Source organism: Notechis scutatus, chromosome Z (assembly GCF_049901735.1).
Source record: "Notechis scutatus isolate UNSWTSFEM ecotype Mainland chromosome Z, rNotScu1.2, whole genome shotgun sequence".
NCBI lineage: Eukaryota > Metazoa > Chordata > Lepidosauria > Squamata > Elapidae > Notechis > Notechis scutatus.
Window position 1 is genome coordinate 119,465,051 of NC_142025.1, and position 14,318 is coordinate 119,479,368.

Below are 14,318 nucleotides of genomic sequence, written 5' to 3' on the forward strand. Positions count from 1 at the left end.
TTCTTTTCCTCCTCCGCCCCATTTTTCAAGCTTTTCTTCTCCGAGCCCTTTCCTCCAAGGCTGTCGTCCGACTTCTAAGGGAGGAAGAAGACAGGTCAGTGTAAACTAAAGAATGTTCCGAAATAATGTTATTGAGCAACCTCTAAGAACAAGAAAGGTGGACCTAACCTTGGGTAGATACTTTTACATCTTGACAGATCCCAAAAAAACAAAACAAAAAGTGGACGTAACTTTGGGTAGATACTTTTACATCTTGATGGTCCCAACATTGGCCATCTCCCCCAGTTGCAAGGCCAGTGACAATGGTCTTTTGACCCAACCTCTTTTCTTGCATGGATCTGAGTCGGTCACTGTTCACTCAGTCCGGCCTCCAATTTTGAAGTTCTTTACTCAACCATCATATTTCCTATTGCCATGGGGTTGCATCTTCCTCAAGGTTATCATGTAAAAAAACCTGATTTACCTTTGTGACGCTTGGGAGGTTGATGAAGGTTAGGTCGTTCTCAGTCAGGACAATCTTGTTGGGTCCTTTACTTAGCTGGGTGTGCAGAAAGTGGATTCTGGGAGAAGCGCATTGAGAAATTAAAAATATCAGACATGAAAAAGGGTCTATCTATTTCTATCTATCTATATATCATCACTATCTATCTATCTATCTATCTATCTATCTATCTATATCTATATCTATATCTATATCTATCTATCTATCTATCTATCTATCTATCTATCTATCTATCTATCTATCCATCCATCACTCTCTCTCTGTATGTGTGTCATCTATCTCTATCACCACTATCCATTTATTTATTTATCTATCATCTATCTATCATTATCTCTATCTTTCTATATATCTATCACTCTCTATCATCTATCATCTGTCATCTATCTAATGTATTTATCATTTATCTGTCTATCAATCATTATCTATTTATCATTATCTCTATCTCTACCTCTCTTTCTCTCTGTCATCTATCTCTATCTATCATCACTATTTATCTATCTACAATCTATTACTTTCTATTTATCTATCATCTCTATCTGTATCTTTCTATTACTAACTCTATCTATCATCTCTCTTTCTATCACTCTCTCTATCATCTATCTATCGTCATCTATCTAATGTATCATTTATCTATCAATCATTATCTATCTATCACTATCTCTCTGTCATCTACCTCTATCTATCATCACTATCTATCTACAGTATCTATCTCTATCATCTGCCATCTATTTAATGTATTTATCATTTATCTGTCTATCAATCATTATCTATTTATCATTATCTCTATCTCTACCTCTCTTTCTCTGTCATCTATCTCTACCTATCATCACTATTTATCTATCTACAATCTATTACTTTCTATTTATCTATCATCTCTATCTGTATCTATTACTAACTCTATCTATCTATCATCTCTCTATCTTTCTATCACTCTCTCTATCATCTATCTATCGTCATCTATCTAATGTATCATTTATCTATCAATCATTATCTATCTATCACTATCTCTCTGTCATCTACCTCTATCTATCATCACTATCTATCTACAGTATCTATCTCTATCATCTGTCATCTATCTGATGTATCATTCATCTATTAATCATTATCTCTCTCTCTCTGTATCTATCTCTGTCTGTCTGTCTATCTATCACTATCTCTTTCTTTCTCTGTCATCCATCTATCTATCTATCACTATCCCTTTCTCCCCCCCTCTCTCTTGTATGTATATGTATCTAATGTATCTATGGAACTGCTGGGTTGACTCCCAAAAACCATTCTGGAGGGGAGAATCATAAGAAGATCACGTCAAACTCACCGAAGATAGTAAGCCAGAACAGATCCACCCAGGAACAAGAGAATAACAACGAGGAAGAGGAAGAAAACAAAGCCGCCACCCACACCTGGAAGAAGGAAGAAGTTTTCTTTGGACTGAGGTCCACTTTTGCTGGATTGAGACAAGTGACTGTCCAGTTTCTTCTTTAAAAACCTCCAGTGTTGGAGCCCTCAACAACTTCTGTTCCCCTGGTTAATTGCCCTCCCTGCTAGAAAGTGTATCTTTAATTCCAGGGTTGCTTCTCTCCTAGAGTTCGAATTACTTTATGGCTCTAAGCCTATTTTACAGAAATCTTCCCAAACTTACAAGTTTTACTTGCGAAAGACTAGATGCAGCTAAAGACATTCGTAGGGAAGGGAAGAATCGCACGGAATTTACATAGAAGAAGAGTTGGAGGGGACCTTGGAGGTCTTCTAGTCCAACCCCCTGCTCAGGCAGGGGGCCCTACCATACTCCTCTGGACAAACGGCTTTCTAATCTCATCTTAAAGGCTTCCAGTGGAGGAGAACCCACAACTTCTGGAGATAAGCGTTCCACTGAGTAATTGTTCTCACTGACAGGAAATTCCTTCTTAGTTCTAGGTTGGATCGTAGAATAGAATAGAATAGAATAGAATAGAATAGGATAGGATAGGATAGGATAGGATAGAATAGAATAGAATAGAATAGAATAGAATAGAATAGAATAGAATAGAATAGAATAGAACAGACAGGATGGAATGGAATGGAATAAGAACTAGAAGTAGAATAGAATAGAATATAGAATATAGAATACAGAATACAGAATACAGAATACAGAATAGAGAATAGAATAGAGAATAGGAATAGAATAGAATAGAATAGAATAGAATAGAATAGAATAGAATAGAATAGAATATAGAATATAGAATATAGAATATAGAATATAGAATATAGAATATAGAATATAGAATATAGAATAGAATAGAATAGAACAGACAGGATGGGTTGGAATGGAATAAGAACTAGAACTAGAAGTAGCATAGAATAGAATAGAATATATAATATAGAATACAGAATACAGAATACAGAATACAGAATAGAATAGAATAGAGAATAGGAATAGAATAGAATAGAATATAGAACAGAATAGAATAGAATATAGAACAGAATAGAATAGAATACAGAATACAGAATATAGAATAGAATAACAGAGTTGGAAGGGACCTTAGAGGTCTTCTAGTCCAATCCCTTGCTCAATCCCATTTCAGACGAATGGTTGTCCAATCTCTTCTTTAAAACGTTCAGTATTTTTGGTTACATTTCCAACATTTGCTAGACATATGTTTAAACATTTTAGCTAGTCTAGCAGGTGGTAGATGCCATCTATAATCTACCCCAGGGGTGTCAAACTCAGTGCCTGCTGGCTTAAGTCTGCCCCGTGAGGGCTGGCCTGGAAATATCAAAGGACTGGCCCACGGTGCCTCAGCCTGCCAAAACAGGCCGCATGTGGCCCCCGCGCAGCCCGTTTTTGGCCTCCCCAGCCTCCTGCAGCACTCTGACAGCCAAAAATGGACTGTGTGGGGCTCAGGAGGTCTCCACAGCCCATTTTTGGCTAGCAGAGTGTGTCATGCCCTTGTCAGAATCTAATTTGGAGGGAGAGGCCAAGCAACTGACAGGGAATGGGAGTGTGACTCCGTTGGCTGTGGAGGAAACTGGGGAAGAGCAAAGTCTGTCAGGGCAGAGCAGGGGAGAGGTAGAGCAAGGGAGAGGGAGTTCAGAGGAAGACCCAGGCCCACCCCCATCCTAGGGCACACAGGGAAGAATGGAGAAGGGAGCAACGTGGGTTGCATGGCTTATGGGGGAGGAAAGGGCCCTGATTCCTTTCATTAGCTGCAGCTGGGAACACAGTGTATAAAAGAAGTAAGCTGCGTGCAGCAAGCTGTTGGGAGCAAACATGACTTTATTTTGTATCCTCGTGGCTTATCTGTGCTCCTGGCGTCTTCCCAACTGTGTGAGTTTTGCCGTGCTTTCAAGTCTGAAATTCTTTCTTCGGCCCTGTCAAACTAATTAGTTCAGTTTAGTTTGTTTGGATTTTAAGTTACAGTTTGCATGTACCTTGTTTTGGACTGAATTTTCTACAGTCAAAGGCTATTCCTGGGAGAGTTTTTCTCCAGCCCGAAGGTAACCTGGACATTGGGGGCAAAGTTGGTCATAATAAAGAGATTCTTATTGCTTATCTGATTGTGTTGCCTTTGTGCCACGCCCGGGTCATTCACAGAGTGATTCTGGGGGCAGGGGAGGCTGAAAACTGGGCCCTATTTTGGCTGGCAGGTGCTGCAGGAGGCATCCGTCCCATCTCCCCCCCTCCTCCCGCTCCCCCTCCCTGCTGGCCCATAGAGAACTGCAATGCTAATCCGGCCCTCAAAGAAATCCAGTTTGACATCCCTGAATGACCCCGTCTGACTTGGCTTCCACACTTACCCCCGGTACAAAGGGTGCCACGGTTGAACCAACAACTGGGATCCGAAGCCGGCTTGGTATTGTGAGGCCAATGGATGGCCCGTCCTATGAAACGCAGGATCCCCGAAGCAAGATCCACTTTGTAAATGGGGTGAAGATGGTTGCCTCTTCCATCCGTATCCAAGATGATGTACGGGACCTCGGCCACTCTCTTTTCATCCACCGAAACCGGCTGGCTAAAGCCTTCCAGCTCGAAGTCCTTGGCATGCTCAGCAACGGTCATTCCCGCCACCCGCTTGCCGGACAGGCGAGTGTTTTCCACTGCCTTGGTGAGGAAGTAGATGGAGTTAAAAATGGTGCCAAACAAAGGATGGGCCTGAAAAGGAGGAACAAGAACAAAGGCATCATTGCACATTGTACTTTTGCGTATGTTGACACCAAAGAAGGATTCACTGGCTTTCCTATACTCTTGCGAGCACAGAGGTTGCCGTTTGGGCAGGCAGGATCCTTGGGTCGGAAGGTTCCACCGGACTCAGAGGTAGTTTTGAAGGCACCCTCCCAAGACTACAGATCAGGGGTGTTAAACACAAGTAAAGGGAGCTCATTCCATTACGCAGCAGTAGGGATTCGAACCGCCGAACTGCCGACCTTTCGACCAACAAGCTCAGCGTCTTAGCCACTGAGCCACCCCATGATTGCACAGGCAGCAGTAAATAGGTACCAGTAGAACAGACTATTTGTAGTTTAGGGGTTGAACTGTGGGGTCCTTGGTGCTCTCTGAGTTCGTTTGTTTTCTTGCCAATGTTGACACGATAGCAGTCTTCCAATATTTGGGAGCTGCCCCAAAGAAGAAGGGATCAATTTAGTTTCCAAAACTCCCAGAAGGCAGGACAAGAAGCAGCGGATGGGAACTCATCAAGGAGAGAAGCCATCTGGAATTCAGGAGAAACTTCCTGACAAGGGACGACCAGTGGAACTGCTTGCCACCAGAAATTGTGAGTGCTTCATCACTGGATGAAGTTTTTTTTAGAAGAGACTGGACAGGCAGCTGTCTGTAATGGTAGAGGTTCTCCTGCTTGAGCAGGGGCTGGACTAGAAAACCTCCAAGGTCCCTTCCAACTCTATTCTGATCGACTGATCAATCGATATTGGTCAATGCTAGAGGGGAATGCAGTTTGCTCTCTGTTGATGAGAGTGCGCTTGATAGTTCCTTGATTATGTGTAGAGTTGTAATTGCAGGAATGTTCCAATCTCGGATGGCAAATAATGCTGCAATTTATTCTCTGGTTGATTGTCTTGATTGGGGTGTTGTTGACATCATGGTTGGTGGTCTAGTATTAATCTTAGTGTCAACAGCCCAATCAAGGAACAAAACCAAGACCACTTCCACCAACCCTGACAGGGCAAACTGCTTGAATAGAAACAGAAAGGAAACCCCACTCTCTTCTAGCACTGATGATATTCCCTACTTGGGTCATGAAATGTCTGAAAGAAAACAACCAACCTCACAGAACACCAAGGACCCTACAGTCCTCCTCCTCCTCCCTCCACTCCACAGATAACGTTACTTTAATTGTATCATGAAACATCTCTGATAACAACCAAGCTCAGAGACCACCAAAGACCCCACAGTCTTCTTCCTCCTTTCCACAACTCCCACTCCCTTCCAGTACTGATGATGATGGTACCTAGTTGGGTTATGAAATGTCTTCAAGAAAACAACCAAGCTCAGAGACCACCAAGGACCCCACATCTCTCCTTTTCCTCCTCCTTCCCCTTCCTCCTCCTCCTCTTCCTCTTCCTCACCACGAATCTCATTCCCTTCCAGTACTGATGATGATGATGGTACCTAGTTGGGTTATGAAATGTCTGCAAGAAAAAACTACCCAGCTCAGAGACCACCAAGGATTCCACTGTAAATAGATAATCACAAATAGGCCTTAGAAACTCCGTAGAAAAGCTGGTTCCTCCGTCAGACAAGACCCATCGCATAGCAAAATCCACGCACACTTTAGGTGAAGGAATGGCAGAAGGTGGAAGCAGAGTTAAAAGAGGCATTGGCCTAGAATCTCTGTGTCACTTGTCCAAACCCTCTTGAATCTTCCTTGATCTTTGTCTAACTCAGGGGCCTGAAACCTTAAACACTCAAAGAGCCATTTGGACCCGATTTCCACAGAAAAGAAAACACCGGGAGCCATAAAACCTGGGTGGGTGTGGCCAACTCAATGTCGCTCCCACTCAGTCACATGACCCCACCACCATGCCTACCTAGGTTTTGTAGCTCCCGGTGTTTTCTGTGGGCAATTGCACTCTCTCTCTCTCTCTCTCTCTCCCTCCCTCTCATTTCTGTTTTTTTGTGTTTCACCTTCCCAGGCCAGGTGAGGAGTGACTGGGAGGGGAGGGCAAGGGGTGGGGTAAGCCAGTGGTAGGACCACCTAACAAGGAGCCAAAGAGCCGCATGCGGCTCCAGAGCCGCAGGTTGCTGACATTTGGTCTAACTCCTAGTACAGTGATGGTGAACCTTTTTGTTGGGGTGTGCTGAAAACATGTATGTGTGTGTGTCCTGGTGCCCACAAACCCACAGTGCGCGCCCTTCCCTGCATATGTGTGAGAAACACCCCCGCCCCCTTATGTGCACTGTGCACGCGTGTGCCTCCCACCTGATTTTCGGCCTGTTTGAGGCCGTTCTCGCCCTCCCAGAAGCTGAAGGAAAGCCTTTGCACCTCGGGAGGCCGAAAAATGGGCCTTCCATAAATACAGAAAGTGCCTGTTTTCAGCCTCCCGAGGGCCTCTGGAGCCCAGGGAGGCCATTTTTGCCCTCCTGGGGGCTCGAAAGACACTTCTGCAGCCTTTGGAAGCCAAAAAATGGGCCTCTTTTGGCACTTCCGGTATTTCTGGAACGGCCATTTTTCAGCCTCCCGAGGCTGCAAAGGCTTCCCTTGAGCCCCCAGAAGGGTGAAAACGGCCTCAACCAGGCCAAAAATCAGCTGGGAGGCACAGGTAAATTTGGCTGGGGCTTGCGTGGCCACACAAATAGCTCTGCGTGCCACCTGTGCCACAGGTCCGCCATCACAGTCCTAGTAAGCGCTAGACATTCGTTGGGAAGATTCAGTGGTGCGATTCAACCAGCGCACACACAGCATTTGGAAAAGAAAAGCACAGGAAAAGGGCAGGGATGGGTGAGTGGGGCCAAATGATTACCGGAACTACCAGTTCGCCTGAACTGGTCCAAACCGGTAGAATCCCACCCCTGGGAAGATTCCTGTATGTCAGCGAATGCCAATAAATGAAATTTAATTGGCTCTTCGGGTGAGGATCTGATCATTCACACCGGACATACCCCCCCTTTTTTTTTTCTGGCAAGCAAAGTCAATGAGGAAGCCTGATTCATTTAATTATGCTGTGACCAGCTGAACAACTTGAGCAACGGATGTTTCAGGCCCAGTGGCGGTCGTAAGTTGAGGACTCCCTGTATGATCCAGATTCCCACCAACTCTGGGCCCCTGTTTTCCTCCCCCTGGTCAGTCAGGCACCTTCTCTGCACTGATTTGTCCAGGGATCTCTTTCTTCTTCTGAGCCTCTTCGAAGGCCTGCCGGAAGGAATATTCTGGAGAATCGATGGTGACAGTGAGCACGGCGTCGTAGGCCCGGCGTAACTTGACGTTGTCCTCCAGTGCCGCATAGGCCTCATCTTGATAGGGCAGGCTGTAGCTCAGGGCATCGTAGGGGATGAAAACGTAGCTCCCTCGGGTCATGGCCATCTCTTCGGCCTTCTCCAAGAGGAGGCGCTGCTCCTGCCCACCCAGAAGGACGGAGTGCATGCACATGATGACCACTGCAGAGGGAAGGGGGGAGGAGGAGGAGGAGGAGGAGGAGGAGGAGGAGGAGGAGGAGGAGGAGGGAGGAGGAGGAGGAGGAGAGGAGGAGGAGGAGGAGAAGGAGGAGGAAGAGGAGAAGGCATTGAGGAGGAGGAAGGGGAATGGAGGAGGAGGAAGAGGAAGAGGAGGAGGAAGAGGAAGAAGAGGAGGAGGAGGAATGAAGGACGAGAAGAAGAAGAAAAAGAAGAGGAGGGGAGGAGGAGGGAGGAAGGGAAAGAGGAAGAGGAAGAGGAAGAGGAGGAAGAAGAAGAAGAAGAAGAAGAAGAAGAAGAAGAAGAAGAAGAAGAAGAAGAAGAAGAAGAAGAAGAAGAAGAAGAAGAAGAAGAAGAAGAAGAAGAAGAAGAAGAAGAAGAGGAGGAGGAGGAGGAGGAGGAGGAGGAGGAGGAGGAGGAGGAGGAGGAGGAGGAGGAGGAGGAGGAGGAGGAGGAGGAGGAGGAGGAGGAGGAGGAGGAGGAGAAGGAGGAGGAGGAGGAGGAGGAGGGATGGAGGCATTGAGGAGGAGAAAGGGGAATGAAATTCAGTGTAGAGAAAAGGAAAGTCCTACACTTAGGCAAGAAAAACCAAAAGGACCCATATAGACTGGGTGAAACCAGGCTCAATAGCAGGAACTGTGAGAGGGATCTTGGAGTCTTAGTGGACAACCAGCTAAATAGGAGCCAGCCGTGTGCAGCAGCCGCCAAACAAGCCAATGCAATCCTAAGCTGCATTAACAGAGGGATACAGTCAAGATCAAGTGAGGTACTAATACCACTCTGTAAAGCCTTAGTAAGGCCACACCTAGAGCCTTGCATCCAGTTTTGGTCACCACATTATAAAAAAGATGTTGAGACTCTAGAAAAAGTGCAGAGAAGAGCAACCAGGATGATGAGGGGACTGGAGACTAAAACATACAATGAATGGTTGCAGGAACTGGGCTTGGCTAGTCTAGGGAAGAGAAGGACCAGGGGAGGCAGGAGAGCAGCCTTCCAATATTTGAGGGGCTGCCCCAGAGAGGAGGAAGGGGTCAATCTATTTTCCAAAGCACCTGAAGGCCAGAGAAGGAACAATGGATGGAAACTGAACAAGGAGAGATTCAACCTGGAAATAAGGAGAAACTTTCTGACAGGGAGAACCATCAACCGATGGAACAGAAGTTGCCTTCAGAAGTTGTGGGAGCTTCATCCCTGGAGGCTTTCAAGAAGAGACTGGACTGCCATCTGTCAGAAGTGCTGTAGGGTTTCCTTTATTTTGGGAGCGGGGTGGTGGACTAGATGACCTACAAGGTCCCTTCCAACTCTGTTAATCCATAAATGTTAGTGAAATGTTTTAGGATTTTCTCCTCTTAAGAGCAAGCCAGGTTAGCATGGAAAAGGAGGAAAGGAAAAGGAGTGGGGTGATATTTACTCTTTGTTGGTAGAGTTGAGATGTAGGCTGTTCAAACCACGTCTCGGGAGATAGGTTCTCCTGACCAAGAAAGAAGCTGCATGAACACGTGGTTGAGTCACATGGCATGCTCCTTGTCATACAAACCAACATTTATAGAGTCCCAGAGTCAGGCGGGATCTCTGCAGCCACCAAGTTCCACCCCATCAATCCTGAAACTCAAATCGCAGGTTTGTTCTATCTTTCATGGCTTCCATCCCAGGGGAAATGACCGCTTCCTGGCTCAGTGGCTCCATTGTCCAACTTCTATTACGATGAAGATTTTTTTCCCCTCGTGGTCTCCTAGAATCAGCTTTGGATCTGAGAAAATTACCTATTTGTCTGAAATGGCCTAGGGTGTCCTGCTTGAATACGGGGCTGGACTAGAAGACCTCAAAGGTCCCTTTCAGCTCTATTCTGATTACATTACAAGAGAGGGCTTCAATCTTTTTTTCTTTTTTTGGGTGTGTGCGTGTGATAATTTTTGGAGCAAATGAGAAGCTTGTACCCTCCAAGCCAAGCCAGAAGCGAAGAAACCATCACGGTGGGCTTCTCCACCTCAGAAGAAAGAATGAAATGTAGGTTTCCAATCTTCTTTCTGTCATTGTTTTTTGGAGGAAATGAGAAGCTTGAACCCTCCAAGCTAAGCCAGAAGTGAAGAAACCACCATGGTGGGCTTCTACATCTCAGGAGGAACCATAAGGTGACCTAAAACCCTTTCTCCTAAGACACACTCCATATTTTTCAAACCTAGTGTCAGGGTTCCAGACGGACGCCCTAATTAACTCATGAGCCTCGAGCCTCCATATTTTTCAAACCTAGTGTCAGGGTTCCAGACGGACGCCCTAATTAACTCATGAGCCTCGAGCCTCCATATTTTTCAAACCTAGTGTCAGGGTTCCAGACGGACGCCCTAATTAACTCATGAGCCTCGAGCCTCCATATTTTTCAAACCTAGTGTCAGGGTTCCAGACGGACGCCCTAATTAACTCATGAGCCTCGAGCCTCCATATTTTTCAAACCTAGTGTCAGGGTTCCAGACGGACGCCCTAATTAACTCATGAGCCTCGAGCCTCCATATTTTTCAAACCTAGTGTCAGGGTTCCAGACGGACGCCCTAATTAACTCATGAGCCTCGAGCCTCCATATTTTTCAAACCTAGTGTCAGGGTTCCAGACGGATGCCCTAATTAACTCATGAGCCTCGAGCCTCCATATTTTTCAAACCTAGTGTCAGGGTTCCAGACGGATGCCCTAATTAACTCAGGAGCCTCGAGCCTCCATATTTTTCAAACCTAGTGTCAGGGTTCCAGATGGACACCCTAATTAACTCAGGAGCCTTGAGCCTCCATATTTTTCAAACCTAGTGTCAGGGTTCCAGACGGATGCCCTAATTAACTCAGGAGCCTCGAGCCTCCATATTTTTCAAACCTAGTGTCAGGGTTCCAGACGGATGCCCTAATTAACTCATGAGCCTTGAGCCTCCATATTTTTCAAACCTAGTGTCAGGGTTCCAGACTGATGCCCTAATTAACTCAGGAGCCTCGAGCCTCCATATTTTTCAAACCTAGTGTCAGGGTTCCAGACGGACGCCCTAATTAACTCATGAGCCTCGAGCCTCCATATTTTTCAAATCTAGTGTCAGGGTTCCAGACGGACGCCCTAATTAACTCAGGAGCCTCGAGCCAAATTTCAAAAGAAATCCAATAATTTATTAGGAGTGACAGGTCAGCACTTTTCCCAAGCGCAGCCTGCTCTGCCTTACATAATTTACTGCCAACCTAGGACCGTGTTTCTCCCCTCCTCCCAGGCTGTGTCATAAATCACATTCTACAACTGAGCACTTTCTGTAGAAAGTGGGCTGTAGAAAACACGCCTCCCCGGCTGGTTCTGGTAACCTGGGATACAATCTGGAGAAAGGTATGCATGGAATGCACTTTTGGTCATAGCAACCAAGCTGCTCCATCAGTTGTCCCCCCCCCCCCACCGCCGCCAGTCCTTCTTACGGCAACTCAAAAGCAAGCCAGGAATGCTTTACGAGTTGACACCTAGAGTTTAACACGCACTTATGGTTAGATTTCTCGATGAGGAACATCTACCCGTTACAACCATACCTCGTATATTGTTGGCCTTCTTGATCTTTTGGAGTGCATCTTCCACCCCGCTCGGTTCGTCTTCCATGGTGGCCATTACGGTGACGGGCAGACCCATGTTCCTCAGCGAGTCAGCCAGGCCTTGTCCCACTTGGACCCAGAGGTCTTCTTTGGAGGTGATCACACCCAGGTGAGCCCACTGGAAATGCTTTAGGACAGTGTAGAGCACCGCGGAGGCCTGCGGCATTGGCCGCACAAACGTCCCAAACCGTTCGACCTCGGCGTCATCCACCAAGCAAGCCCAGGAGACAATGGGTTTGTTCCATGTTTTACCCAGCATCCCGGCTGCCTGGCAGGCTGTGGGGTTAATGGGACCGATGAAACCAGAGGCGTAATATTCAGCGTCGACTAAGCCTGCAAGGGCCTTGGAGGTCTGGCAGTCTTCGTTGAGGAGAATGTAATCGAACCAGTATCCCTTGTTTAAGGTTGGGTCCTTGTTGATCCGACTAACCGCCAACTTGGCCGCTGCATCGGGGTAGGCTTGAGCGTAGATGGAGTCACACTTCCAGGGACCTATCACCCCAACTTTGAAGGTGGCTGCGTGGACGGCGAGAGGAAGGCGAAGAACCAGAGGCCAGAAGAGAAGGGACCACCAAGGAGGCCCTCTACGGAAGGCCCACCTCGGATGGTTAGAGAGCCAAAGCAGGAAACCCATCCAAACTCGGGCCATGTTGTCGTTGGTGGACTTCGCAAGTGATCCGGTGGAGAGGCAAGGAAGGGAAAATTGGAGAAGGCACGGAGCTTCAGTTCCTCGGGGACCAAGTCCGGAAATCTTTAGGTCCATCTCCTGCCATCCACTTGATCAAGGATGGTTCTTCATCATCAGAAGAGGAAGGAAGAATGAAGGAGGAAAAGAGAAGAGAAGAGAAGAGAAGAGAAGAGAAGAGAAAAGAAAGAGAAGAGAAGAGAAGAGAAGAGAAGAGAAGAGAAGAGAAGAGGAACGTGAGAGCAGGCTGGAGAAGAATTAAGAATTCCTCCTGGTTTTTCCTGCACTTGCCAACTAACCTGATGATATTGGAAAAGAGGATTTTACTTACGGGACCATGGACAGAATGAAAGCATGTCAAATATGCACCTACAATTGCCGTGACCCACCTTCTCAATGATGACATGGTATTTAGGTTATCGGTAGATGAGAAGTTATCAAAACTGCATCATTAGCTCCATCATTGGCATAGCCCTAACCCCAAAAACGGGACATGGGGGCGTATGTCTGGTCCCTTCCTAATGTCGCGACTGCCAATTCACTTAACCAGCATGGCAAGAAAGGTGGCAAAAACGGGCAAATTTCACTTTAAAAAAAACCTCTCGCTTAACCCCAGAAATTTCGGGGGTCGATGGTGGTTGTATGCGGTGGTGGAATTCAAAATATTTTATTACCATTTCTGTGGGTGCCCGATTCACTAGAACCGGTGCGAACCGGAAAAATACCACGGCTGGTCATGGGTTGAGAGCTATTTGTATCAGGGCAATTTTGGGGGGGATTTGGGCGAACTTCCTATGCCATTCCAAGATGGGTAGAGATGACTACCCATCAGACTACCTAACTACCTTAAAGGGAATTCTTCTCAATCTAGCAACCTTCTGGAAAACTGGGTGCCTGCCAAGACGCCCCCGAAAAATATCACAAAACAGAAACCCACAAAGATTTCCAGCTCATGCCTACTCCGGATCGATAACATGAAGCTTCTCCTGGTACCTGTTTCTTAGTAGAGGCTATTTTACTTTTAAATAGAGCCTGACCCATCTTCTTAAATGAGCTTGGAGACATAAGAATCCTTCCAGGGAGATTTAAGGAGTTAATCTGTCCCTTCAGGTCTTATTTTATATCAAGCCTTGATACCAATGAGACTAAAATAACTCCCTCCCTGTAAAAGGCTCCCTCTATGATAACCCTGGCTGTGGAGTCAAAGAAGAGAGTATGTGTAACTCACGGTTGAACTGTGGGGTCCTTGAGGGGCGGGTCTCTGAGCTTGGTTATTTTTTTTCTTGCAGACGTTTCAGGACCCCGCTAGGGAATGTCATCAGTGCTGGAAGGGAGCGGGACTTGTGGAACGGAGAAGAAGAAGGGGAAGAGGAGGAAGAGGATGGTGGGGTCCTTTGTGGCTCTCTGAACTGGGTCATTTTCTTGCAGATGTTTCATGACCCATCTAGGGAACATCATCAGTACTAGAAGGGAGGATTGTGGATAGGAAGAAGAGAAAGCAGTGGGGGGGGGGAGTAAGAGGAGGAGGACTGTGGGATCCTTAGTGGTCTCTGAGCTTGGTGGTTTTCTTGCAGATGTTTCATGACCCAAATATGTAGTTGTCAGTATTGGAAAGAAGTGGGGTTTGCAGGAGGGAGGAGGAGGAGGAGGAGGAGGAGGAGGAGGAGGAGGAGGAGGAGGAGGAGGGAGGAGGAGGAGGAGGAGGAGGAGGAGGAGGAGGAGGAGGAGGAGGAGAACTACTGTGGGGTCCTTGGTGCTCTCTGAGCATGGTGGTTTTTATTACCCAATACCCAACTAGGAAACATTATCAGTTCAGCGAAGATGGAGAGATACCCACAGTGTCTTCTAAACTATCCTAAACAATAGTTACAATCTCCAGAAGAGAGATCACACCAAGGAGTATCCTAATTCAGGAGTGATTTATCA

At 46.4% G+C, this 14,318-nt stretch overlaps 1 protein-coding gene across 5 annotated transcripts in view; it reads right to left on the bottom strand.

The window, feature by feature from the left end:
* The window catches only part of GUCY2D (guanylate cyclase 2D, retinal), a 46,185-nt gene that overhangs the window by 27,336 nt on the left and 4,531 nt on the right, over positions 1–14,318 (bottom strand). For 4 of the 5 annotated variants that reach the window (XR_015745883.1, XM_087946777.1, XM_087946776.1 and 1 more), the window contains 6 exons: positions 11,648–12,691; positions 7,789–8,090; positions 4,277–4,631; positions 1,818–1,902; positions 464–560; positions 1–74 (listed from right to left, as the gene is read on the bottom strand). The exon at positions 1–74 is cut by the window's left edge and continues 16 nt beyond it. Coding sequence is in view for 4 of the 5 variants with exons in the window: in XM_087946777.1 (XP_087802903.1) it covers positions 1–74; positions 464–560; positions 1,818–1,902; positions 4,277–4,631; positions 7,789–8,090; positions 11,648–12,470 (1,736 nt within the window). In the remaining variant the exon portion in view is untranslated. The remainder of the gene's footprint in view (positions 75–463; positions 561–1,817; positions 1,903–4,276; positions 4,632–7,788; positions 8,091–11,647; positions 12,692–14,318) is intronic. The other variant, XM_087946778.1, reaches the window with a different exon arrangement.